The following is a 20,887-nucleotide window of genomic DNA, read 5'->3' on the forward strand; positions in this document are numbered from 1 at the left end:
AGGGCTGGGTCGCTGGGTCCCAGCCCCAGTTCCTTTCTCCAGCAGCGAGCAGCTCACAGCCCTGGCCTGCTCACCCCGAGGAGCTGGGGCCGGGTGCTTCCCCAGGCGAGCAGGGGTCTCCAGGCCAAGGAGCCTCATGCTTGTGCAGCAGGGTAGGGCTGCACGGGCTTCTGGTGGTAGAGGAACAGACAGTCAGGGCTGGGGGCGACGGGTGAGGCACCCCCGCAGATCTCCACCTGGGGAGGGGTATAATGGGTCTGGGTTTCCGAACAGGGGGCGCTGGGGGCATGGTGGAGTGGCTGAGGACAATGACCCTCGCTGAGGAGGCTCCGGAGCTTGACCGAGCAGGCGGAGGTCGCCTGCTCTGCCAAGGGGGACCCGCACCGGGGCCCGCCCCGCCCACAGCGCTGACGGCCCCGGCCCAGTCCACCTTAAGCGGTGACGGGGCGGGTGGGATTTCCTGCGGCAGGGGGCGCGCCGGGCCTATTGGGCAGGGCCGGGGCGCCGGGCTTCCCAAGGGGCCCCGCCTTGGGGACGATGGGGGCTCCAGCCGACCCTCTCTCAAGTCTGTAGCTCCGGGCAGGACGCGGAGGGCCGGGTGCCCGCTGGCCGGGCTCCTCCAGCCCAGTGGTCCTTGGGAGGGCTGCGATGCGGTCAGGGGCAAGCAGCCAGGACAGCGCTGCGGCGTCACACCCGCGCCCCTTCGTGAATGCCAGGGGGCTCCAGACGAGAGGGGTCGTTAGAGAGAGGACTGCGCCCACAGACGCCCCCGAGGCCACCTGCGCGCCTCCGCGGCCCGGGACCAGGGGGGCCTGACCTTCATCGTGGTGCCCACAGGCCGGCCGGGCCGCAGGGGTGCGTGGGTGCGCGGCCCCCGAGAGCCGCGGGCGCCCGCCGGCCTGGGGTCCCCGAGGCTGCGGGGCCCCCGCCCCCTCCCCCTCCGAGGGTCCCGCGAGCCGGTGGGCGGGCTCCGGGCCCCGTGGACTCGCCACGCCTCGGACCGCCCCCGCGCGGCCCCCGGCGCCCGGTCCACCTTAAGGGGCGCGCTGACATCAGCGCGCCGCCGCCGCCGCCCGTGGGGTGGGATTTCCTCCGCCGCCGCCGCCGCCGCCGCGGGTCCTGCGCCGCGTCCAGCCCGCCCGCCCGACCCCGGCCCGACCCCGGCCGGCCCCGCCCGCCCGGCCCCGGGGAGGGATGCGGCGGCGCGGCGCCCAGGATGCCCCGCAGCCCCGGGACGCGCCTCAAACCCGCCAAATACATCCCGGTGGCCACGGCCGCCGCGCTGCTGGTCGGCTCCAGCACCCTCTTCTTCGTGTTCACGTGAGTCGGCGCCGCGTCCGGGGGCACGGGGGCAGCTATGGGCAGGGCCCGCACAGCCGGGGCCGGGGTCGGCGGTCGCGGGGGCTGGCGGGGCGCGGGGCGGGCGGGGCGCCGGCTGCAGGCGACCGGAGTTCCTCTCCCCCCGCCCGGGCTGAAGCCGTGTGCAGCCGTCCCGAGCACCGGGGTGAGTCCCTTGTGTGGGGACACCAGTGCGAGCTGGACACCTCAGGAGTGTCCAGGCAGGCCCTGGCGGGGAGCGCTGGGCCCAGGCAGGGGAGGAGACCAGGCTGCCCAGGGTGTGGCTGCAGCTTTCCCTCCCCACGGGGCTCCCGGGGGGATGTGGGGCACCCAGAACCATGAGCCCTCTCTGCAGGTGGCCGTGGGTGCCTCTCGGGTCTTCTGGCTGCCCGCCCCAGGCCAGAGCCAAGTTGTTCCCACGTAGGTGTGTCCTGGCCTGGTTGCCACCTGCCTGCCCCACAGCCACTAGTGACCTGGGCCTGGCCCTTGGACTTCCTCAGGAAGACCCAGTGGTCGTGGTCATCACAGCTGGAGGGCCCAGACCAGGCCGCACCCAGGGCCTGATGTTAGCACAGCACCTCTGTGGGCTGACCATGGTGCACACCGGCACCTTTGCGGTCCTGTTTCTGGGAGTGAGAGCCCACACCTGCAGGTCACGGGGCCCCTCCAGCCTCAACTTCTTCAGCCAAGACACAGGCTGGCTTAGGACCAGAGTGACATGCGGACAGCACGGCCTCCCTCTGTGGCCTTGGGGTCACCCCAGGGCTCCTTCAGGCACAGGGAGTGTTGGGGCTCCAGGCTTCGGTTGCACAGATCTTCAGCCACCCACCCCCTTCCACCAATCTGGAATGAGACACAGCCCAGGTGGCATGAACGATGGCCACCTGTTCCAAGATGGGGCCACCCCTGAGCATGTGAGCCTGGAGAGGGGCAGGCACGGGCTGCCTGGCCCTTGTCACCTTTGCAAGAGTGTGGGGGGGCTGCTGTATGCATGGCGAGACTGAATCGGGTCCTCATGGAGGCAAGAGAGTTACCTGCAGGCTGGGGCTGGGTGGGCACCACAGGCTGCCAAGAGTGTGTTTAAAAAAGGCCTGTGTGGACGGGCTTATTTCTGGCTCCGGCAAGCCAGCTTGTTCTTGTCATTCAGATGTTGCTGGTGTGGGGCAGAGAGAGGTGGGTGGTGGGCAGCCTGGGGAATCTGGCCGGGGAGGAGACATCCCACCAAGGCTTCTGGAGGGGTGGGCCCAGCCCAGTGCTGGTCCCCAAGGCCTCGGTCGGTGTAGGGGTCTGGCTTGGTTTCTTACTCCTTCCATGCAATTCGTTGTCCTTTCTCATGACTTTCTAAGTAATGTGTGGGCTGGGGATGGTGGCTCATGCCTGTAATCCCAGCACTTTGGGAGGCTGAGTGAGGCAGGCAGATCACCTGAGGTCAGGAGTTTGGGACCAGCCTGGCCAACATGGCAAAGCCCTGTCTCTACTAAAATACAAGAACTAGCTGGGTGTGGTGGCAAGCGCCTGTAGTCCCAGCCTCAGGAGGCTGAGGCAGGAAAATCACTTGAACTTGGGAGGCGGAGGTTGCAGTGAGCTGAAATCGTGCCACTGCCCTCCAACCTAAGAGACACGGCAAGACTCTGTCTTTAAAAAAAAAAAAAAAAAAAAAAAAAAGCAATGTGTGTTCTTTATGAGGAACTTGTGAAATGCAAAGAAAAAGAAAAACGCTAAGAAACTAAAATCAACCCTGCACACCCCCCATCTCCTGTCCTCCTTGGAGGGCTCCTCTGCTCCTGGAACCACATCTGCAGCCTTGGGCTGTGTGGGGGCTGCGGCTGCTGGTTCCCTTGCACGTGATGTCAGAGGGCTCTACACGACAATGCCTGTGAACCTGACCCAGCCTAGGCATGGAGCACTTGGTGGCTTCCACTTGCTGAGCACGTTTTTCTTCCTTTGTTCTGGGGTCCTGGTTTCAGTGACACCAGCACTCTTGAGAGATGGTATGCCTTCTTGGGGCACCGCAGGCCATGCCTGCACCCAACCCTATGTCTGGCGCGTGCTGACCTCTGCACCCAGAGAAGGTGGCGTGTGTTTCTGTAGCAGGATGGTGGCCCAGGTGCTCACCTGGGTTGGATGTGCTCTGGCCACCTAGCCTGGCTAAGAAGCCCCGCTTGCCCCCTCAGAGCAGGGCTGCCTTGCACCCCGACCCTGAGGCCACACCCCCTGGGCTGAATGGCCATCAGTGATCCTGGCCTCTTCCCCACGCCCTGCCCGGACTCTGCTGGGCTCCTCCAAGGCGGCCCAGTTCCTGAGAAGGTTCTGTTGGGTAGGCTGGGCCCATCGATGCCACCCATAGCAGCTGTGCTGGTTCTGGGTAGGCAGGGGTCCAGGCAGCCCCCTTCTTGGGGCAGGCCACTTGTCCACCCATTGCCCACCCTCCTGCCTGGTATCTGGTCTAGGCCCACGGGAAGGGGAGCAGGTTTCCTCCTGTGCCCCCTATCTCTGTCCTCAGGGCCTACACAGGGTTCCCAACTTCACTGCTTGCTCCTCGGAGGTTACCAGAGAGTGAGTGGTCCCAGACCCCCCTTCACTCCTGAACTCCGTTGCTGCCGGTCGGGCAGCTTCACCCATGCACCACGAGGGCAGGAGTTCTGGTGTCATGTGGTGTGTGGGGAGCTGGAGGCCTGACAACCAGGGACCCCCTCCCTCAGCCAGATCGCCAAGGGTCTTGGGACCAGCAGGACACTCACACATCTCTCCAGGAGGGGCTGGGCATGGAAGGATGCCTGGTTGTGAGGGGCACCCTTTCAGGATGGGGCACAACAAGAAACACCTAGGAAGGCTTCCTGAAGGAAAAGGGCCTCTGAGAAGCTGGAGGCTTCCTAGGTGTTTGTTGTTGTTGTTTGAGACATGGTCCCACTTTGTCCACCAGGCTGGAGTATAGTTGACCTACTTCGGCTCACTACAGCCTTGACCTCCTGAGTTCAAAGGATCCTCCCGTCTCAGCCTCCTGAGTAGCTGGGATTACAGGTGGGCACCCTCACGCCCGGCTAATTTATTTATTTTTTGTTTTTGTAGTAGAGATGGGGGTCTCACTGTGTTGCCCAGGCTGTTCTCCTGAGCTCAGGTGATTTGCCAGTCTTAGCCTTTCAGAGTTACTGGGATTACAGGTGTGATCATTGCTCCCGGCCCCTTCCTAGGCTCCTGATGGGATTTGTGTCCCCCTGGGGTGCAGAAACCCTTTCCACTGTGGTATAATGCTAGGCTGGGTCCGTGGCTGGCAGAGGGTTGGAAGATGCCTAGGCCAGGCTCCTGGCCCCGCCCTGACTTCACTCGAGAGCCACACTGCAGAATGACAGGGACCCTGTGAATGTTTGAGGGCTGGGGCTGCCTGGCAGGCTGCCAATGCCTGGGGCTGAGCGAGGCTGGTTTATCGCTGGGGCATCTGGGATGGTGCGGCTGGTCCCCAGATGGTCCTGAGCCCTCTCCTTGCCTGGAGGCCCAGCTCAGGACAGCAGTCAGACCAGGCCCTGGACCAGGCCTCGGTGGCCAAGAGGGACTGAACTGCTGACGGGGACCTCATGGGTCTGGGGAACCCGGGGGTGAAAACTCAGTGTGAGCCCCTGTCGGGACCCACTGTGTGTGTCCTGTGGTATTCCTGGCCCCTAAGTCTCAGTTTCCCCGTCTGCCCAGGTGTCTGTAGGGATTGGACAGGTAGGTGCAGGTACTTAGAGTCCCAAAGGCCCGGCCTGACAAGGGCACAGCGGCTTCTGCCCCTCTGGTCCCAGGCGCCCCATGGGCGAGTGCCGCCCATACACAAACAGTGCTAATGAAGAACCTGATTTAAATGAAAACGTCTGAGTTAAAATTTTCCATTCCACATTTAGCTGTGGCGGACATTCTGCCCCTAAGCCACCCCGCCTTGCTGGGCGGCGTCTCTCTGCCAGCCCTGGCGGGACTTGGGGCCTCAGCCCGGGTGGGGCACACGGTGGTGGTGCGGGTCGCGGCCTGTGGCCCTGGAGGAGGGATTGGAACCTCAGTGCTGGGCCCCCCGGACCTGCCCTCCCCCATAGCTTGGGTGGAGCCAGCCAGGAGGGACTCGGATGTGGCGGGCCAGACACCCCATTTGCAGGCCAGGCCAGACACCCCATTTGCAGGCTGGGCCCAGGCCCTCTGGCACGTGAGGCTGAGGCTGGTGTGCGCCATCAGGCTGGGTGGGAGGAGCCTCCCCAAGCCTGGACCCAGACCACTGCCTGCTGGGCCTGCCTGTGGGACTGCGTGTCCTCGAGTGTCCCTGAGCATCCACACATGGCCTCCCTGTCCCCACGCGTCCTCATGCATCCTTGTATGGCCTCGTGTGTCCTCCCACGTTCTCGCACGTTCCTGACTGTCCTTGTGCGTCCTCGTCTTTGCCCTGTCCACAGAAGTGCAAGGGGAAGCTGAGAGAGCAGGAGGGCCATGTCCGAGGCCCAGAGTGAGGGCAGCCGAGCTGAAGCTGGGCAGGGCTGGGGCAGTGTGAGGAGGGGTGTGTCTGTGCACGCATGTGTTCACGTGCACACACACATAGGTCTTGGCGGGTGAATGATGTGGGGGTGTGTCTGCATTCATGCATGCGGCAGCCTCCCCACTGCCTCTGAGCTCTAAGGGTGTCCTCGCAGACATGCGTGCCAGTGTTCATGCCAGTGCCATGTGCGTGTGTGCCTTCTGTGCACCAGAGCAGGTTGTCCGTGTTTACATGCTTACATGCCTGTATACTGGTGTGTCTGTGCACATACCCATGTGCCCTGGAGCGTGTTTGTGTGTGCATGTGTCCATGTCCTCACACCTGTGTCTGCACGTGCCTGCACGTGCTCCTCATCTTCTCCCCCACTGAGCCCTGAGCTGTGGGCCCTGGTGGGTTGGCCTGCGGGCTGGTCCCTGTTAGGCACACTCCGACCTTGGGGACTACAGAGAGAACAGTTACCTCACCCCAGAGGACTGGAGGGGTGGGCAGCAGCTCAGGTCCCAGTCAGAGAACCCACGACAAGCCTCCCCAACTGCTGGGCCCTCGCAGGCATGCAGGCCGGTAGTACTTGTGCTGGGCAGGGGCCACCTGCTTATTCTGCAGGCTTCCCAAGTGACCCCATGGCTGTGCAGCTGCTGTCCAGCCGCCTGATGGGGGGAGTCCGGGCTCAGGGAGGACGCGGCAGTACCGCCTGCTTGGGCTGTCGGGAGCTCTAGTCAGCCTGGGGTTCAGGCCCTGCCTGCCTGTTGGGTGAATGTACTCCCGAGGCCCCGTTAGGGCCAGGAGGCAGGCTGGCAGCCAGCGCAGGTGCAGAGGGGCCCCAGGCCTCCCTCCTCAGCTCAGCGTTGGGAGGACAGAGGCTGCCTCCCTCCTCTCCGCCCGGGGGTTGACCAGCGGCAGTCGTTCCATCCCCTCCCAGAGCAGGCTGGCCCCACAGGCACCATGAGGGCCTGCGCTGGGTTTAATGCTCTGTTGTCAACATCTTGAAATTCTCTATAATTTAAAAATAAGGGGCCGACAGTTTCATTTTGCACAGATTATGTAGCCAGCCCTCCCCAGAAGGCCCGTGGGGAGCTCCACAGGCCTCACCTCTCCCTGGAGGGCCGTGCTGGTTCTCTGGGCATCGCTCACCTGCCTGTGCCCATCTTGCTGGGCTGACCACGCCTTAGGGGCCTGCAGTCCTTGCTGAACAGTGTTGCACTGGAGGCCAGGCACATGTTTAAGTGCTGCTTGTGTGCCAGGCAGGGCTGGGGAGGGTCTAGGGAAGGCTGGGGGCCAGGCCACTGGGCAGGGACAGGGAGGGTCCTCCCAGCAGAGGGAGCTGCAGTTGCATCTTCGTCCTCACCCCAGTGTCTATCTCCACGGGCTGGGCCCTGGACAAGAGGAAGGGTAACTTGGGCTCCCAGCCCCGCCGAGGATGGCTGCCGTGGGAAGTGGAGTCTTTAAATAGCCTCTTGCTTTCCACTAAAAATAGTGAAGCTCTGCTGCCGTGGAGGTGGTTGCCGGGGCGGCGGGGCTGGCTCATGGCCAGGCGGGCGTAGGTGCAGCAGCGTGGCCACGTGTGCCAGGGCGGTAGGCAGCGTGTGGGCCCCATGCACTGCTGGTGGCCTTGGAGGTCAGGAATGCTGTTGGGGATCCCCAGCAGCCCCCCGACTGTGCAGAGGCCCTGGGTGCAGGGAGGGACGCAAACCCCTGCGTGCCTGTCCCTGCGGCTTGTCACAGCAGCCCTCTTGGTGTGTAGGGGAGAGAGGAGGAGCCTGAGGCCAGAGGGGCTTCTCGAGAGCTGTTTGGGTAGATTTAGGGACCTGCTGCAGGCCGTGTGCTCTGAGGACAGGCGGGTCTCCCCAGAGGGGACTTGGGCCAGGCCCCTTGAGGGCTAAGGAAAGCGCCCTTCAGGAACATGTTTGAGGGCACACTCTATAGGGAAGCTGCGGAGGGCAGCCTGGAGTACTGGAAGGCTTCCCGGAAGAGGGGGTGGCCTTGGAGCCAAGCACTGAGGGCTGGGAAGACGGGAAGTGGTGGGGGCTGCTGTGCATTTCTAGAGTCCCTAAGTGTTCGACTCTGTTGTCTGGGGAGGGAGGTGATAAACTAAAAAGAAGGGGCTGTCTGGTTGGGAATGTGCCCATCTGGGAAGAGCTGGGGAGACATGTCCCATGCATTTACTGACCAAGGACTGGGGCTCCCCACACTCCAGAATCTCCCTGGCGAGAGGCCCCACTGGGCCAGGGCCAGGCCTGGATGAGGCGGCATGGGTGCATTTCCCATCTGGGGCTCCCACCTCCAGCCTGAGCGCCCCCCCCGGCCCCCCCAACATAGTGGAGCCCAGGGACCGCTGGGGTGGTATGGGAGGCATGCGTGGCCTGTCTTTAGACCACTCCTGTTCAGTGTTGTGGCCTTAGGCCTGTGGGCCTCTTGAGGCGGCTGCCCTGGGAGGTCGCCGGGTCAGGGTACGGGTGGCCGCTTGCTGTACACGCACAGCCTCTGGCGGTCACTCGAAGGAGCCGTGTGGCTGAGGCTTCTTGGCAGGCTTGTGGCAGCCTCCCCATTGCCTCTGAGCTTTAAGGGTGACCTCGCAGGCCGGCCTGCTGTACCACATAGCCCAGCCCCTGCATCCCCTCTGCACCCCCAGACCCCGCTGTCTGCCTCACTGTCCACTGCAGGTGCCCGTGGTTGACGCGAGCTGTGTCCCCAGCTGTTCCTGTCTACAATGGCGTCATCTTCCTCTTTGTCCTGGCCAACTTCAGCATGGCCACCTTCATGGACCCTGGCGTTTTCCCCCGAGGTAGGGCCCTGTGGGGGCGGCTCATCTGCTCACTTTCACGAGAGCATCAGTGACTAACTCGAGACAGCCTTGGGGGTTCCTGGTGGGTGGGCTGGACTTGGGGGAGGGATTCACCTGCCAGGAAAGTCAACTTCCTGCTCCCTGCCTGGCTCCTGGTCTGCAGCGGATGAGGATGAGGACAAGGAGGACGACTTCCGGGCCCCACTGTACAAGAACGTGGATGTGCGAGGCATCCAGGTCCGCATGAAGTGGTGCGCCACGTGCCACTTCTACCGCCCGCCACGCTGCTCCCACTGCAGCGTCTGTGACAACTGTGTAGAGGTGACCGCCCCGCTGCCCCGTGCTCCCCCAGCCCCACGCCGCATCCCTGCCTGCCATGCGCCCTGACGCGCTGCTCCCGCCCAGGACTTTGATCACCACTGTCCCTGGGTGAACAACTGCATCGGGCGCCGGAACTACCGCTACTTCTTCCTGTTCCTGCTGTCACTCAGCGCACACATGGTGGGCGTCGTGGCCTTCGGCCTGGTCTACGTGCTGAACCACGCCGAGGGGCTGGGAGCTGCGCACACCGCCATCACGTATCCTTGGTTCCTGCGGGCCTCGCTGTAGAGGCGATGTGGACCGGGGTCACGTTCACGGGAGATGCTGCCTCAGAAGGCTTGGTTCCTGTCCAGGGATCCCCGGTGGGCAGGTGGCCATCCCTAGGTCGGGAGGGGTTTGTCCGCAGGCGCCTGCTGTGTGCTGCCGCAGTGGGTCTGCAGCGTCCTGGCCTGCGCCGTTGGCCTTAACGGGCTAGCATGGCTGTCATGTGTGTGGCCGGCCTCTTCTTCATTCCTGTCATTGGCCTCACTGGCTTCCACGTGGTGCTGGTCACTCGGGGGCGCACCACCAACGAGCAGGTGCAGACCTCATGGGGAATGGGTGACCCCAAAGGTCCGAGAGGGTTGGGGCTGCATGGGGACAGGGTGGGGGCCGGGACACCCTGACTGAGGTAGCTTGTACAGCTGTGTTGAGATGAGGCTCCGACTCTGAGATCCCTGCGTGAGGCCCTGCCTTCCCTTTCCCCTGCGCACACCCTCCTGTGGGCACTGCAGCCACCAGTGACCCAGAAATCCCACAGCTCTCTGCGGGGACAGGCTGGGTGACCTATGTCAGGGGCAGCCCTGGGCTGACCCCGCCCAAGCCACATCTCATAAGTACCAGTTTCTAAGGAACCCCAGTGCCCCTGCCCGGCTCCCTGCCCAGCCTCCTGCCCACGCTGGCCTGGACCTTGGGAGGCCAGGCTGGCTGAGCGTTCTTCGTCCACAGGTGACTGGGAAGTTCCGCGGGGGTGTGAACCCCTTCACCCGAGGCTGCTGTGGGAATGTGGAGCATGTGCTGTGCAGCCCCCTGGCGCCCCGGTGAGGCCCGGCCTGGGCGGGGTGGCGGGGGCCTCTGCTGGGTGTGGGGCAGGCAGCCTTGCGTCCTCAGCTTGGTCCGTTTTGGCTCTTGCCAGGTGTGGCCAGCCCTGCCCTTGTGTGTTCGTGGCAGGTAAGCTGGCTCCTGACCCCTGTGCCCTGGTGCAGGTACGTGGTGGAACCACCCCGGCTGCCGCTTGCGGTGAGTCTGAAGCCGCCTTTCCTTAGACCTGAACTCCTGGAGCGAGCTGCACCGCTCAAGGTCAAGCTTAGTGACAACGGGCTGAAGGCTGGCCTGGGCCGTAGCAAGGTGGGGGCCTGGCTGGGGGACGGGCTGGCAGTCAGGCCCTTGGATGGGGAAGCAGGCAGGTTGGTGGGGGTCTAGAAGAGGTGGATGGGGCAGGTGGAGCCACAGACAGATTCTGGGGAGGGGGCTAGGTCCCAGGCTGAATCCCTAGGAATCCCTGCCCCCCATCTAAGCCCCACACACCACTGACCCCACCAACTCCCAGTCCAAGGGCAGCCTGGACCGGCTGGATGAGAAGCCGCTGGACTTGGGGCCGCCGCTGCCCCCCAAGATAGAAGCTGGCACGTTCAGCAGTGACCTGCAGACCTCTCGCCCAGGCAGTGCTGGTGAGGTGGGGGCAGCCACACCTGGGGAGGGACATGGGTTGACCCTCATCTGACCTCAGTCTGACAGTGGTCTGTATCCCCAGAGAGTGCCCTGTCGGTGCAGAGGACGAGCCCCCCAACACCTGCCATGTACAAGTTTAGGCCGGCCTTCCCCACAGGTCCCAAGGCGCCCTTCTGTGGACCAGGCGAGCAGGTAAGGAGGCCTGGCCTGCCTTCCTGCAGGCCCTGCTCCCGAGGCCTGCCTCTAGGAGCTCTACCCCAAGCCTTCAACCAAGGGACGCCCCACTCCCAGAGCCCTGCCCCACACAGGGGAGGACACATCTCCTGAGGCCATGCCCCTCAGGTCTCTGCCTTGTGTGACTGGGAGGACCCTGCCTGTGTGTACCCAGAGCTGGGACCCATGGAGGGGAGCAGGGTGTGCTGGAAGGGGCTGGCGTGGGCCGTCTAGGCTTGGCGTCTGTCCCTTGGCTGGCATTGCCCTAGGCCAGGTGGGCGGCTACCCCCAGGAGCAGTGTGTACCAGGATGCCTGGAATTCCACCATTAGTCACTCTATAAGGCCCACGGGAAGACTCTGGAAGAATTTGAGACCTCCTTGAGAAAGCACATTTCTCTTCCCGGAGTTGCATGAATGCTCTGTGGTCACTGGAGTGGTGGGCAGTGCGGGGCGCTCTGGGCAGTGATCGGAACGCCGGGCAGCCCCAGGGCGTCGTCCCTCCTTCTGGGCCACCCCAAGAGGCAGGCCTGTGGCTAGGCCCCGTGCACCTAGATCAGCCCCATCCCTGGGGCCTCTCCCCTCAGGGTTGATGTCCTTCCTGGAGAGTCACTGGGTGGAGCGGAGCCTGGGACTTCTTGGCGAAGGGTCCGAGTCTGCAGGCATGTGGGGCCCTGGCCTCGCAGGGGAGGCAGCCCTGCTTGGAGATGAGAGCTCCGGGACGCCATCTTTCTGGGACTTCTGGGTCCAGTGGGAGAGTGGGTCTGGTTGGCCAAGCACATCGAGCCCACATTTGCCCTGATGCCCTTCCGGCTTTGTGGTTCCTGTGTTTCCAGCCCAAGCCCATGCCCACGTGCCTGTCACAGAGGCTAGATGAGGCCCCTTCTCCATGTGGCTGCCCTGAGTGGTAGGCCCCTGCGGATGCAAGGGCAGAGTCCTGGGTGTCTGCAACAGCCAGCTCTGGCCTCCCTCCCACCGCAGAGCCCCTGCCTCTCAGCCATGGGTGCTCAGGGACAGGGCTGTGGGTCACTGTGTGGCTCTCAATGGCTCCTTGAGGCCCAGTTTCTGGGGCCACAGTGCCACGTGTTGGCCCCTGTGGGTGCCGACTGGCAGCTGTAGGCAGGGTGGTGGGTGCACAGTGGTGAGAATGCCCTCTCCCTGCAGGTTCCAGGCCCTGATTCCCTGACCCTGGGGGATGACAGCATCCGTAGCCTGGACTTTGTGTCCGAGCCGAGCCTGGACCTCCCTGACTACGGGCCTGGGGGCCTGCCCTCCACCTACCCGCCGTCCCCGCCGCTCAGCGCCTCTGATGCCTTCTCGGGCGCCTTGCGCTCCCTGAGCCTCAAGGCTTCGAGCCGGCGGGGTGGGGACCACGTGGCCCTACAGCCCCTGCGCTCCGAGGGTGGGCCCCCCACGCCCCACCGTAGCATCTTTGCCCCCCATGCACTGCCCAACCGTAATGGCAGCCTGTCCTACGACAGCCTGCTCAACCCTGGCTCACCCGGTGGCCACGCCTGCCCCGCCCACCCAGCCGTGGGCATGGCCACATACCACTCACCCTACCTGCACCCTGGGGCAACAGGTGACCCGCCACGGCCCCTGCCCCGCAGCTTCAGCCCCGTGCTGGGCCCCCGGCCCCGGGAGCCCTCGCCTGTGCGGTATGACAACCTGTCCAGGACCATCATGGCGTCGATACAGGAGCGTAAGGACAGGGAAGAGCGCGAGCGCCTGCTGCGCTCCCAGGCTGACTCGCTCTTTGGAGACTCGGGCGTCTATGACGCACCCAGCTCCTACAGCCTGCAGCAGGCCAGCGTGCTGTCTGAGGGCCCCCGAGGCCCCGCACTGCGCTACGGCTCCAGAGACGACCTTGTGGCCGGGCCCGGCTTCGGTGGTGCCCGCAACCCTGCCCTGCAGACGTCACTGTCCTCGCTGTCCAGCTCCGTGAGCCGAGCACCGCGGACGTCATCCTCCTCCCTGCAGGCTGATCAGGCCAGCAGCAACGCCCCGGGGACCCGGCCCAGCAGTGGCTCACACAGGTCGCCTGCCCGCCAGGGCCTGCCCTCCCCACCCGGCACTCCCCACTCACCGTCCTACGGAGGCCCTAAAGCTGTCGCCTTCATCCACACGGACCTCCCAGAGCCGCCGCCCTCGCTGGCCATGCAGAGGTGGGTGCTGGGAGGTGTGGGTGGGCTTCCTGCTACAGGGCAGCTGTGCAGCCGTCTGCAGGGCCCCTCTTGGCTGAGCGCTCATGGGTCATCCCAGGGGCCTGTGTCTTTCTCTGGGGGCGGGACAGGGCGGCTGCGCCTCACCCTGCCGTGAAGGCCCTGTGTGGCCCAGCTCTGAGGATGTCCTGGGCATGCTCTGGGGACAGGGTATGAGAATTTGTGTCCTCAGCCCAACGACATGACTCGTTCCTCCAGCCCTGGCACAGACCCAGTGTGCGGGAGGGCTGTGGGGCTTTCTCCTTGGGGCTGGTGTCATGCGGCAGCCTGGGGCTCCTCTAGGCTGTGGCTCTGACCTCCTGGGTCACACTGTCCCTGTCCACCGGGGCCCTCCTTGGGCCTGCTTTGTTGCATCTCTAGGAGGCTGGGGCTGAGGACATTACCTATCGGTAAAACGTGCGACCCTGGGTGGCTGGGCCCTGGCCCTCCCTATAGCACATAGTTCTAGGAAGCAGAGGCTTCCCTGCTCATAGGTGGGGAAACTGACTAGGAAAGGCAGGCTGACTGCAGGCACCCAGCAGGTTGGTAACTTGGAATGCAGGGTCAGCTGCCTCACAGGCCCAGGCCCAGGTAGGAGAACTGCGTCTGCGGGGGCCAGGACCCACGCCACTGACGCCTGGTGTCCTCATGGCATCCATGGCCCCGTCTGGGCCTGGAAACCTCAAGCACAGGCTCAGTTGTTTGCCGTCGGCAGATGTGGCCCCGGGCGTCAGCCCAGCCCAGCCCGGTCCACTTGGCCACAGAGGGATGAGGACACAGCAGTCGGCCCTGAGCAGGCCTCCCCTACTCCATAGGCTCAGAGTCTGCTCAGCTTTTGTGGGATCAGGGAGCAGGCTGCCATTGGGTGTGATGAATGGAGAAGCCGAGACCTAGAAGTGGGCAGCATGGCAGCCAGGCAGGGACCGCAGGCTGGGGACAAAGGGCTCTTGCCTGGAGAAGCTTTAAGCAGCAAGGATAGAGATGCTGTTAGTCAGCGCTGGTGGGCAGGAGGGCAGCCCCTTGTTTTCCTTAGAGCCGGCGTGAGGCCTGGCAGAGGGGCTCCATTCAGTGCCCACCTGGCTGCCCCATACTCTCTGTGGCCAGTGCCAGTTAGGAGGGACGCAGGGACTCGGGAGGGTGGTGGCAGTTGTGATGATATCTGTCTGTCCTGTGACAGCACAGCCGCTCCCCGGGCAGGCTCTGGGGCCCTGCCTGCTTTCTGGGTGAAGCCCCTGAGCCCAGGGAGCAGGGGCTGCTGGGGGCCCCACCACGCTGCTGCCCCAGTCCACGTCCGTTGTCTGTCCTGCTGCGTCCTCCGTCCACTGTCCCCACGTGTCCCCGTGTTCACCGTGTGCGTGCGTGTATGTGCTTGTTTTCATGCAGGGGTCACTCTCAGCTGAAGACTCCCCCCAGTAAGCTTAATGGGCAGTCCCCGGGCCCGGCCCGGCTGGGGCCTGCCACAGGCCCCTCAGGGCCCCCTGCCAGCCCTGCGCGGCACACGCTGGTTAAGAAGGTGTCCGGCGTGGGTGGGACCACGTACGAGATCTCGGTGTGAGGACTGACCGCCACCCATCCGCTGTGGTGCCACGGGGACCAGGACCCCGCAGCGCACCCCCTCCCCACCGACTTCTCTGCCCCAGGGACAGGAGGCCACCCCAGCCGGGGGTGGAGCCCTCGGCGGGAGAGAAAGCCACGCCTCCACAGCTTGCCCCAAGCGCTCTACCTGTCCGTGCACTCATCTGACCATGGGGAAGTTGGCTCACTGGGCCAGGGGCCACTGGGCTGGTCTGTGGCTGAGCCTGTCCCATGGCTGGGGCACTGAGGGGACCCAGTCAGCCTCTTCGAGGCACCCTCTCAGCCAGGACTGGGTCCATTCCTATCACCCATGCACCCCAGATCATTGCCAGGCCAGCCCCCAACGATCCCCTTACAGACGGGTCCGAGAGATGGACAGAGGTCCCCAGGGCCCCCACCATCCTTCTGACACACCCTGTGGGCTCCTGGACCGAGGGTCCCCCGCCAAGCTACTCCTAACGCATTGCCTTTCACGGACCCTGCTGGAAGCTTGTAGCTTGGCAAGGCCGATGCTTCCGCCCTGGCCCGCTCTGGGTGGTGGTGGATAGGGGACAGATGGACAGCCAGCCAGCTGTGGCGGGGCCCGGCTCCGTGTGTCCCGTGTTGCCCGGCGGGCGGGCTCGTGTCCCGTGTCTGTGTGCCGTGCTGCTGCGCGTGTGGCCGCGCCGTGTGATGTGTCAGTGCTCCAGCCGCCGCTGTCCCTTTCATCAAAGCCTTAACCTTTGCTTTATGCTCTTGTGGGAGGCGACGGGGGGCAGGCGGGAGCAGGCATGGGGGTGATGCTGCCACAGGGGGCCGGTGACACCCAGAGCCCCCTCCCCAGCCCTCAGGCCCTCCCTGCCAAACTGGAGAATCCCCGCCCCCAGGCATGCGGAGTCCCCAGCCCTGGGCTGGCCGCAGTGCCTCGCGCCCTGTGGAAAGCACACTGGGGAGGCCAGCGCTTCCCCTGGCGTCAGGGACCCGAGAGCAAGCACACGACAGCGTCCGCTTGCGTTGTGTCTGTTTTATGTTTTTATATCTACATCTATATATCTATAATTTTATTAAAAAAAGAAAAAGAGTTATTTTGATTCTTTCCTTGGGCAAGGCCAGGGCTGGTGCAGCAGGGCCCCCAGAGTTAGGGGAGGGCAGGGGCTGGGCCTCAGAAGAGGGTGGCTGCTGTCTGGTATGCAGGGGTCGTGGGGTCCTTGGGGACATTTCTGCCGACTTGGGCTGAGCCAGGGGCCTGGGAGGAAGGGGTGGCCGATGGTCTGTGGCTGGGAAGTGTGAGGGTCTCTCGCCTTGGATCTGTGCCATTTCTGGTCAGTGACAGGGTGTTTGGGGGAAAGACTTGGGTCTGCCACTACCTACAGGGGGGTCCCAGGACGCAAGAGCTTGGGGAGATGAAATGGGGGTGCATAGGGACCACCTGCTGGCTCAGGACCCTGTGGGGGCCGCTGAACTTGCTGGAACTCTCCTGCCTGCCAAATGCCAGGGGCAGGGCTGAGGGAGTGTGAGGGACACACAGCTGTTTGGGGCTGAGGTGGCCTGGGCTGGGGCTGTCCCAGCGTGGGAGGTGTGCGGGCTGCAGGGCCCCGAAGCTGCGCCATGCTGACCTCCACCTTTCTGCTTCTCTCTCACGGACGCCGCGGCCCGCAGGGGGCGGATTGGCACCTGCACCCGTGGATGGGGGCGGCGTGGCCAGCCCTGGGTGCCCCCTGGGCTGCACCTGTGCCACCTTGGCCGCCCGGAGGACCGCCCACCACTGCGGGCCCCCTGGAGCCCGGCTGCCGGGGCACCCCCACGAGGGGCCATGTGCCGCCTGCACTTGGCTGCCTCCAGCCTTTTCCCCAGCCTCTCCGGGCCCTAGCAGGATGACAAGTAGGCGGTTCTGGGGCCCGGGACAGCCTAGCTGGGGACACGGGAGGTCAGGCTGCCATGGACCCTGGGGCAGGGCTGGGGGCGGGCTGGGCTCTCTCCACCAGCCACAGCTTGACAGACTCCCAGCCTGCCAGGGCCTGAGACCCTGTGTCCATGTGACCTCAGGGAGTCCCTCACCTGCTGCAGGGGGCCCAGCACCCACAGGGGCAGCCCCAGAGCTGTGGGGACCAGCACGACCTTTGCCCAGCCTCCCTGCCTGACCAAGCACTTTAGACTAAGCCACTTCCTCCTCGGGGAGACCAGGCCTCCATGGGTTGGGCTGGGGGGGCGGGTCTCAGGTTGCCCCCGAAGGTCTCTGCACTCCTCCTGCCCTTCCCCTGACACATGAACAGATGCCTTAACTTCCTGGAGCTGCCAGCCTGGTGAGCCATTGACCCCTGCCTGTCACCAAGGTCCTGTGGTCGTGGCCAGCTCTGCCCAGGCCCCACTGGGGCTGTCTGCACCCAGAGACGATGCCGCTGGCAGCTGAGGGCCCATGGCCCAAGCCCTGTGTCCTCCAGCAGTTGGCATGGCCTGCAGCACGGTGGCACTCTGGCCAGCCCTTCCCTGGCACAGGGTCCCCGTCCCTGGGTCCACCCTGGCTGTGGCTGTATTTCTCCCATTTTGGAACGAGAAAGCCACAAAGCTGTTGTTCTTAAGGGTACCCCTGCCAATTCTCCAAATAAAATTTTTGGTGTTGATCTCCATATCTCTGTCTACCAATGTGGTCCCCGGGACGGGACTGGGCCCTGGGTTGGGGAGGTGACAGGACTTGGGCAGGGTGGGTGCTGGCCACGTGGGGAGGGGGGCTGCCTGAGGGGCATGCGGTCAGTCGGTCAGCAGGTTCAGTGCTGAAAACCTGACCTCTGTGGTCTCCAGGAGGGCCTGGCCCGGGGGGAAGACCTGAGGACCCCCCCAGTCCTGCTGTTTCCTTTCAGGGAACACCCTCCTAAGATGCCCTAGGGGGGTCACAGCCCCAGTGTGGAAGGCCTGCCTTCTGGAGGGCAGGTGGGATGTGGGTGGGAAGCCAGCCCTGTGGCTGGGGTCTCCACCCTGAGGGATCCTTGCTGCTTGATTGCCCGGGCGTCCCTTCCCTGATTTCCACAGACACGCTCACAGGCCACGTATGTCATGACTCTATGTCCAGCTGCAGGCCCAGCCCTCAGGACAGACCACGCCTCCACCCTTCTCTGCAGCTCCTGGCTTGGACAGTGCACAGTGGTGCCGTGGGCAGGGGGCTGGCACGGCCACTGGGCATCTGGGACAGTGCTGGCCGCCTGGCCTCCTCCTCACTGGGGCCACTTGGCCTCTGGCCTAGAAGGGCAGGAAGCCATCCACCTCGAGGTGCAGGAAGGGGCCCAGCAGGGCCCGGAGCTTCCAGACGGTGGCGCGGCTTAGCAGGGGTGGCACCAGCCCCTCGAAGGGTGTGGGGTTCACCACGTACACGTAGGCGGCGGTCCAGACCAGCAGGGCCCCCAGCAGCAGCCTCAGGGTCAGCAGCCTGCGGGCGGCGGTGGTCAGGGGCAGGGGCGCACGGGGGGCCTGGGGGCTGGGCTCTGCTTCGCAGTCACCTACCAGAGCTGGCCTGCCAGGCCCTTGGCGCTTTCCAGCTTTGGCCTCCCTTTCTGTCGGGGAGGGGCTGGATCAGAGCCCACCCCAAGGGTACAGGCCGAAGAGTGGGGAATCCCTGGCTTTGGGAAACCCTCCTAGACAGGGGTCCCCCCACCACCACAGCCCTGACCCCTTCCTGCACAGGCTCCTGCAGCCACTTTTCGGATGCTCTCCTGCCCTGGGCCTGCCCTACTGGAGCCCATTCCTCCCACTCCTGAGGGCAGGGCCCTGGGTTTCGGGGCTGGTCTTCCAGATCCAGTGTGGGGCGTAGGGGGCTCACCGCCATGCTTGCCATCCGCTGCTCCTTCCTGGCCTGACTGCGACACTGGGCCCGCTCCCTGCAGGGGCCTCACTGTCAGGACCCCATGCCCTCCATTCCCAGCCCGGCACCACCCCCTGGCTCGGTGCTGTGGAGGTGGGGGGTCAAGGATGGGTCTCCCCCATCCTGACCAGGACATCTTCTGAGACCCCGCTCATCCAGCCCGGCCCCCGCCCCCACGTTACCCCAGAATCTCCATCTGGATGTCTGCCATCTGGTCCAGCACGCCCCGGATGTCCTTCTTGAGGTTCTGGGGGCCAGAGGAGGTAAGCACAGCAGCCCCCCGCCCCGCCCTCCCTGCCTCTTACCCGCCTGCTCCGTCCTTCTGGGTTCTGCCCTGTGGGGACCTACCAGGAGCCCGGTGGCCTGGTTGTTCAGGGCCGTGTGCACCTCAGCCACGCTGTCCCACACCTGGGGGGAGGTGGGGTCACGCCTGAGGAGCAGGACCCACCGGGTGGACCCCCAGCACCCCTCCCCCTCAGCCAGGCGGGCACCTCTGTGATGACCATCTTCTTCCTCTCAAAGCACAGGCGGATCTGCTGCAGCTCGTTCTGAGGGGGGCCCAGGGTGGGCTTGGGCAGCATCAGCAGGGTGGCTGGTACCTCCCTGCTAGGCTTGCTGGCCTGCTGCATGAAGACCCCCTCCCCACCAACCCCCCCCAGCCCACCTGGAGTGCGGCACTCAGGTTCCTCCCCCCACAGCCCCGCCCCACCGAGGCCCACCTGGGACTGCTGCACGAAGGCCTCTTGCCCCTGGCACAGCTCCCGCCGAAGCAGCTGCAGAGGCACCCTGTCCCCCAGGGGCTGCTTGCTGGCCGGCTCTGGGGTCTGTGGGAGAGCTCCCAGATCAGCCCCAAGGCCGTGGGCTAGTGGGGTGTTGGCTGCATGGGGTCCCCAGGCCCTGCACTTACCCAGGCCAGGGAGGTACAGCTTGAGTGTTTGGGACACAGGGGCAGGAACTGCTGCCCTGGCCCCAGGAGGGCCCCCAGCTGCTCCCGAAGGTCCTGGTTCTGCCTTTTCTGGGGATGGGGGTGCCGAGAGATGGGACTGCCTGTCATGGCCACTCCTGGGGCTGGGGCTGGGGCAGGGGTGCCAGGCGGTGAGTGGGGTGCTCACCAGGCTGTGGTTCTCCTGTTCCAGCTGCAGGAAGGACTGTCCTGCAGAGCCCGGCAGCCCGCACTGCAGCTGGGAGAGGGCTGTCCTGGGCGAGGCCAGGGCCCCTCCCTCTGGCGACAGGGGTGGGCATGGGCAGGGTCTGGGCCCCAAGCCAGCGGATCCCCCCTGCCTGGAAGCCCCCTGGTTTGTCCCTGGGTGCAGGGGCCAGGCCCACTGGAGCCCCGCCTCCAGGTCTCCTTGTCTTGGCCCCTCAGGGTTTCTCGTTCTCTGCTCCTCGCTAGACAGAAAGGTCCTCGGAGTCTCACCCCCCACCCTGGGCCCCCTACCCTCTGCCTCTGGGTCTGGGAAAGGTCTCTGGGACTGCACTAAGTGAGCAGAGGAGATGGGGCCCAGGCAGGGCCACCCTACAAACCGCTGGCAGGGATGCTCCAGGCATCCTCCATGGCTGCTGGAGGCTGGGGCTGGGGCTGGGGGACACTGGGGGTGGGGGTGGCCACAGGGGCCCAGGGTTTTCAGCCTCTCCATCCCTCCCTGCAACCCCTTCCTGACCCCAGGTCCAGGCTCTGGCCTGGCCCAACCTGCCACCCTCTTATAGAGGGCACTCTGGGTGACCCACTGGCTCCCAAGCAGCCCCAGGTGACAGTCACAAAGGCCTAGGTGAGGCCAGGGAGGTCACAATGGGCCTCTCCCACCTGGTCCTGAAGCTACTCTGCCTGGTGACCTCACTGCCTCTGACCCACTGACCCACCAGTGAATTCTTTTTCTTTCTTTTTATGAGAGAGAGCCTTGCCCTGTCATCCAGGCTGGAGTGCAGTGGCACGATGGTCTCATTTCTCCAACTTCTGGGCTCAAGCAATCCTCCCACCTCAGCCTCCCAAGTAGCTGGGACTACAGGTGTGTGCAACCATGTCCAGCTAATTTTTACAATTTTTCATAGGGATTGGGCTTTCGCTATGTTGCCCGGGCTGGTCCTAAACTCCTGGCCTCAAGTGATCCTCTTACCTCAGCCTCTGAAAATGTTGGGATTACGGACGTGAGCTCCTGCACCCGCCTAGTTATTTTTCTTAAATGTGAAACAGATACACACACACACACACACACACACAGTGTGTATTCAAAAAATATCGAACAATAAAAATGGCATCCGAGCCTTTCTGGACTGCATCTCCTGTCCCTGCAGCCAGGAACCTCCTCTTTAAGCGCCTCCTGGAGGTGGGCTGCCGTCCCCTGCCCCTTGTTCACACGGAAGAGGTCGTCTGGCGGCCCAGCTTTCTTTTCACCGAATGTATCTCTGAGGTGTAAACCATTCT

General features: G+C 64.5%; 2 protein-coding genes across 6 annotated transcripts; one reads left to right on the top strand and one right to left on the bottom strand.

Annotated features, from left to right (window-relative positions):
• Nucleotides 1–472: 472 nt before the first annotated feature.
• Nucleotides 473–17,239, top strand: ZDHHC8 (zinc finger DHHC-type palmitoyltransferase 8). 5 transcript variants are annotated; one of them, XM_032269769.1, is made up of 11 exons: nt 473–855; nt 8,494–8,615; nt 8,779–8,936; nt 9,021–9,193; nt 9,412–9,514; nt 9,924–10,015; nt 10,181–10,214; nt 10,525–10,645; nt 10,729–10,838; nt 12,022–13,022; nt 16,272–17,239. In XM_032269769.1, exons 1-11 carry the CDS (start codon nt 710–712, stop codon nt 16,480–16,482), a joined length of 2,271 nt encoding a protein of 756 aa, XP_032125660.1. In that variant the 5' UTR covers nt 473–709; the 3' UTR covers nt 16,483–17,239. The 5 variants fall into 5 exon arrangements, with proteins under 5 accessions (XP_032125660.1, XP_032125656.1, XP_032125657.1 ...); XM_032269765.1 differs by having other exon boundaries at nt 475–855; nt 10,181–10,322; XM_032269766.1 differs by lacking the exon at nt 16,272–17,239 and adding an exon at nt 14,442–15,697 and having other exon boundaries at nt 476–855; nt 10,181–10,322.
• A 101-nt stretch (nt 17,240–17,340) lies between these two features.
• Nucleotides 17,341–20,385, bottom strand: CCDC188 (coiled-coil domain containing 188). The gene is made up of 9 exons (XM_032269773.1): nt 19,578–20,385; nt 19,373–19,480; nt 19,185–19,289; nt 18,957–19,013; nt 18,814–18,873; nt 18,648–18,712; nt 18,424–18,481; nt 18,108–18,157; nt 17,341–18,033 (listed from the first exon to the last, which is right to left on the bottom strand). The coding sequence occupies exons 1-9, from the start codon at nt 20,100–20,102 to the stop codon at nt 17,847–17,849; spliced, it is 1,215 nt and encodes a 404-aa protein (XP_032125664.1). The 5' UTR covers nt 20,103–20,385; the 3' UTR covers nt 17,341–17,846.
• Between the last annotated feature and the right edge of the window lie 502 nt (nt 20,386–20,887).

Source organism: Sapajus apella, unplaced genomic scaffold (assembly GCF_009761245.1).
Source record: "Sapajus apella isolate SASKATOON/1434 unplaced genomic scaffold, GSC_monkey_1.0 scaffold198, whole genome shotgun sequence".
Lineage (NCBI taxonomy): Eukaryota > Metazoa > Chordata > Mammalia > Primates > Cebidae > Sapajus > Sapajus apella.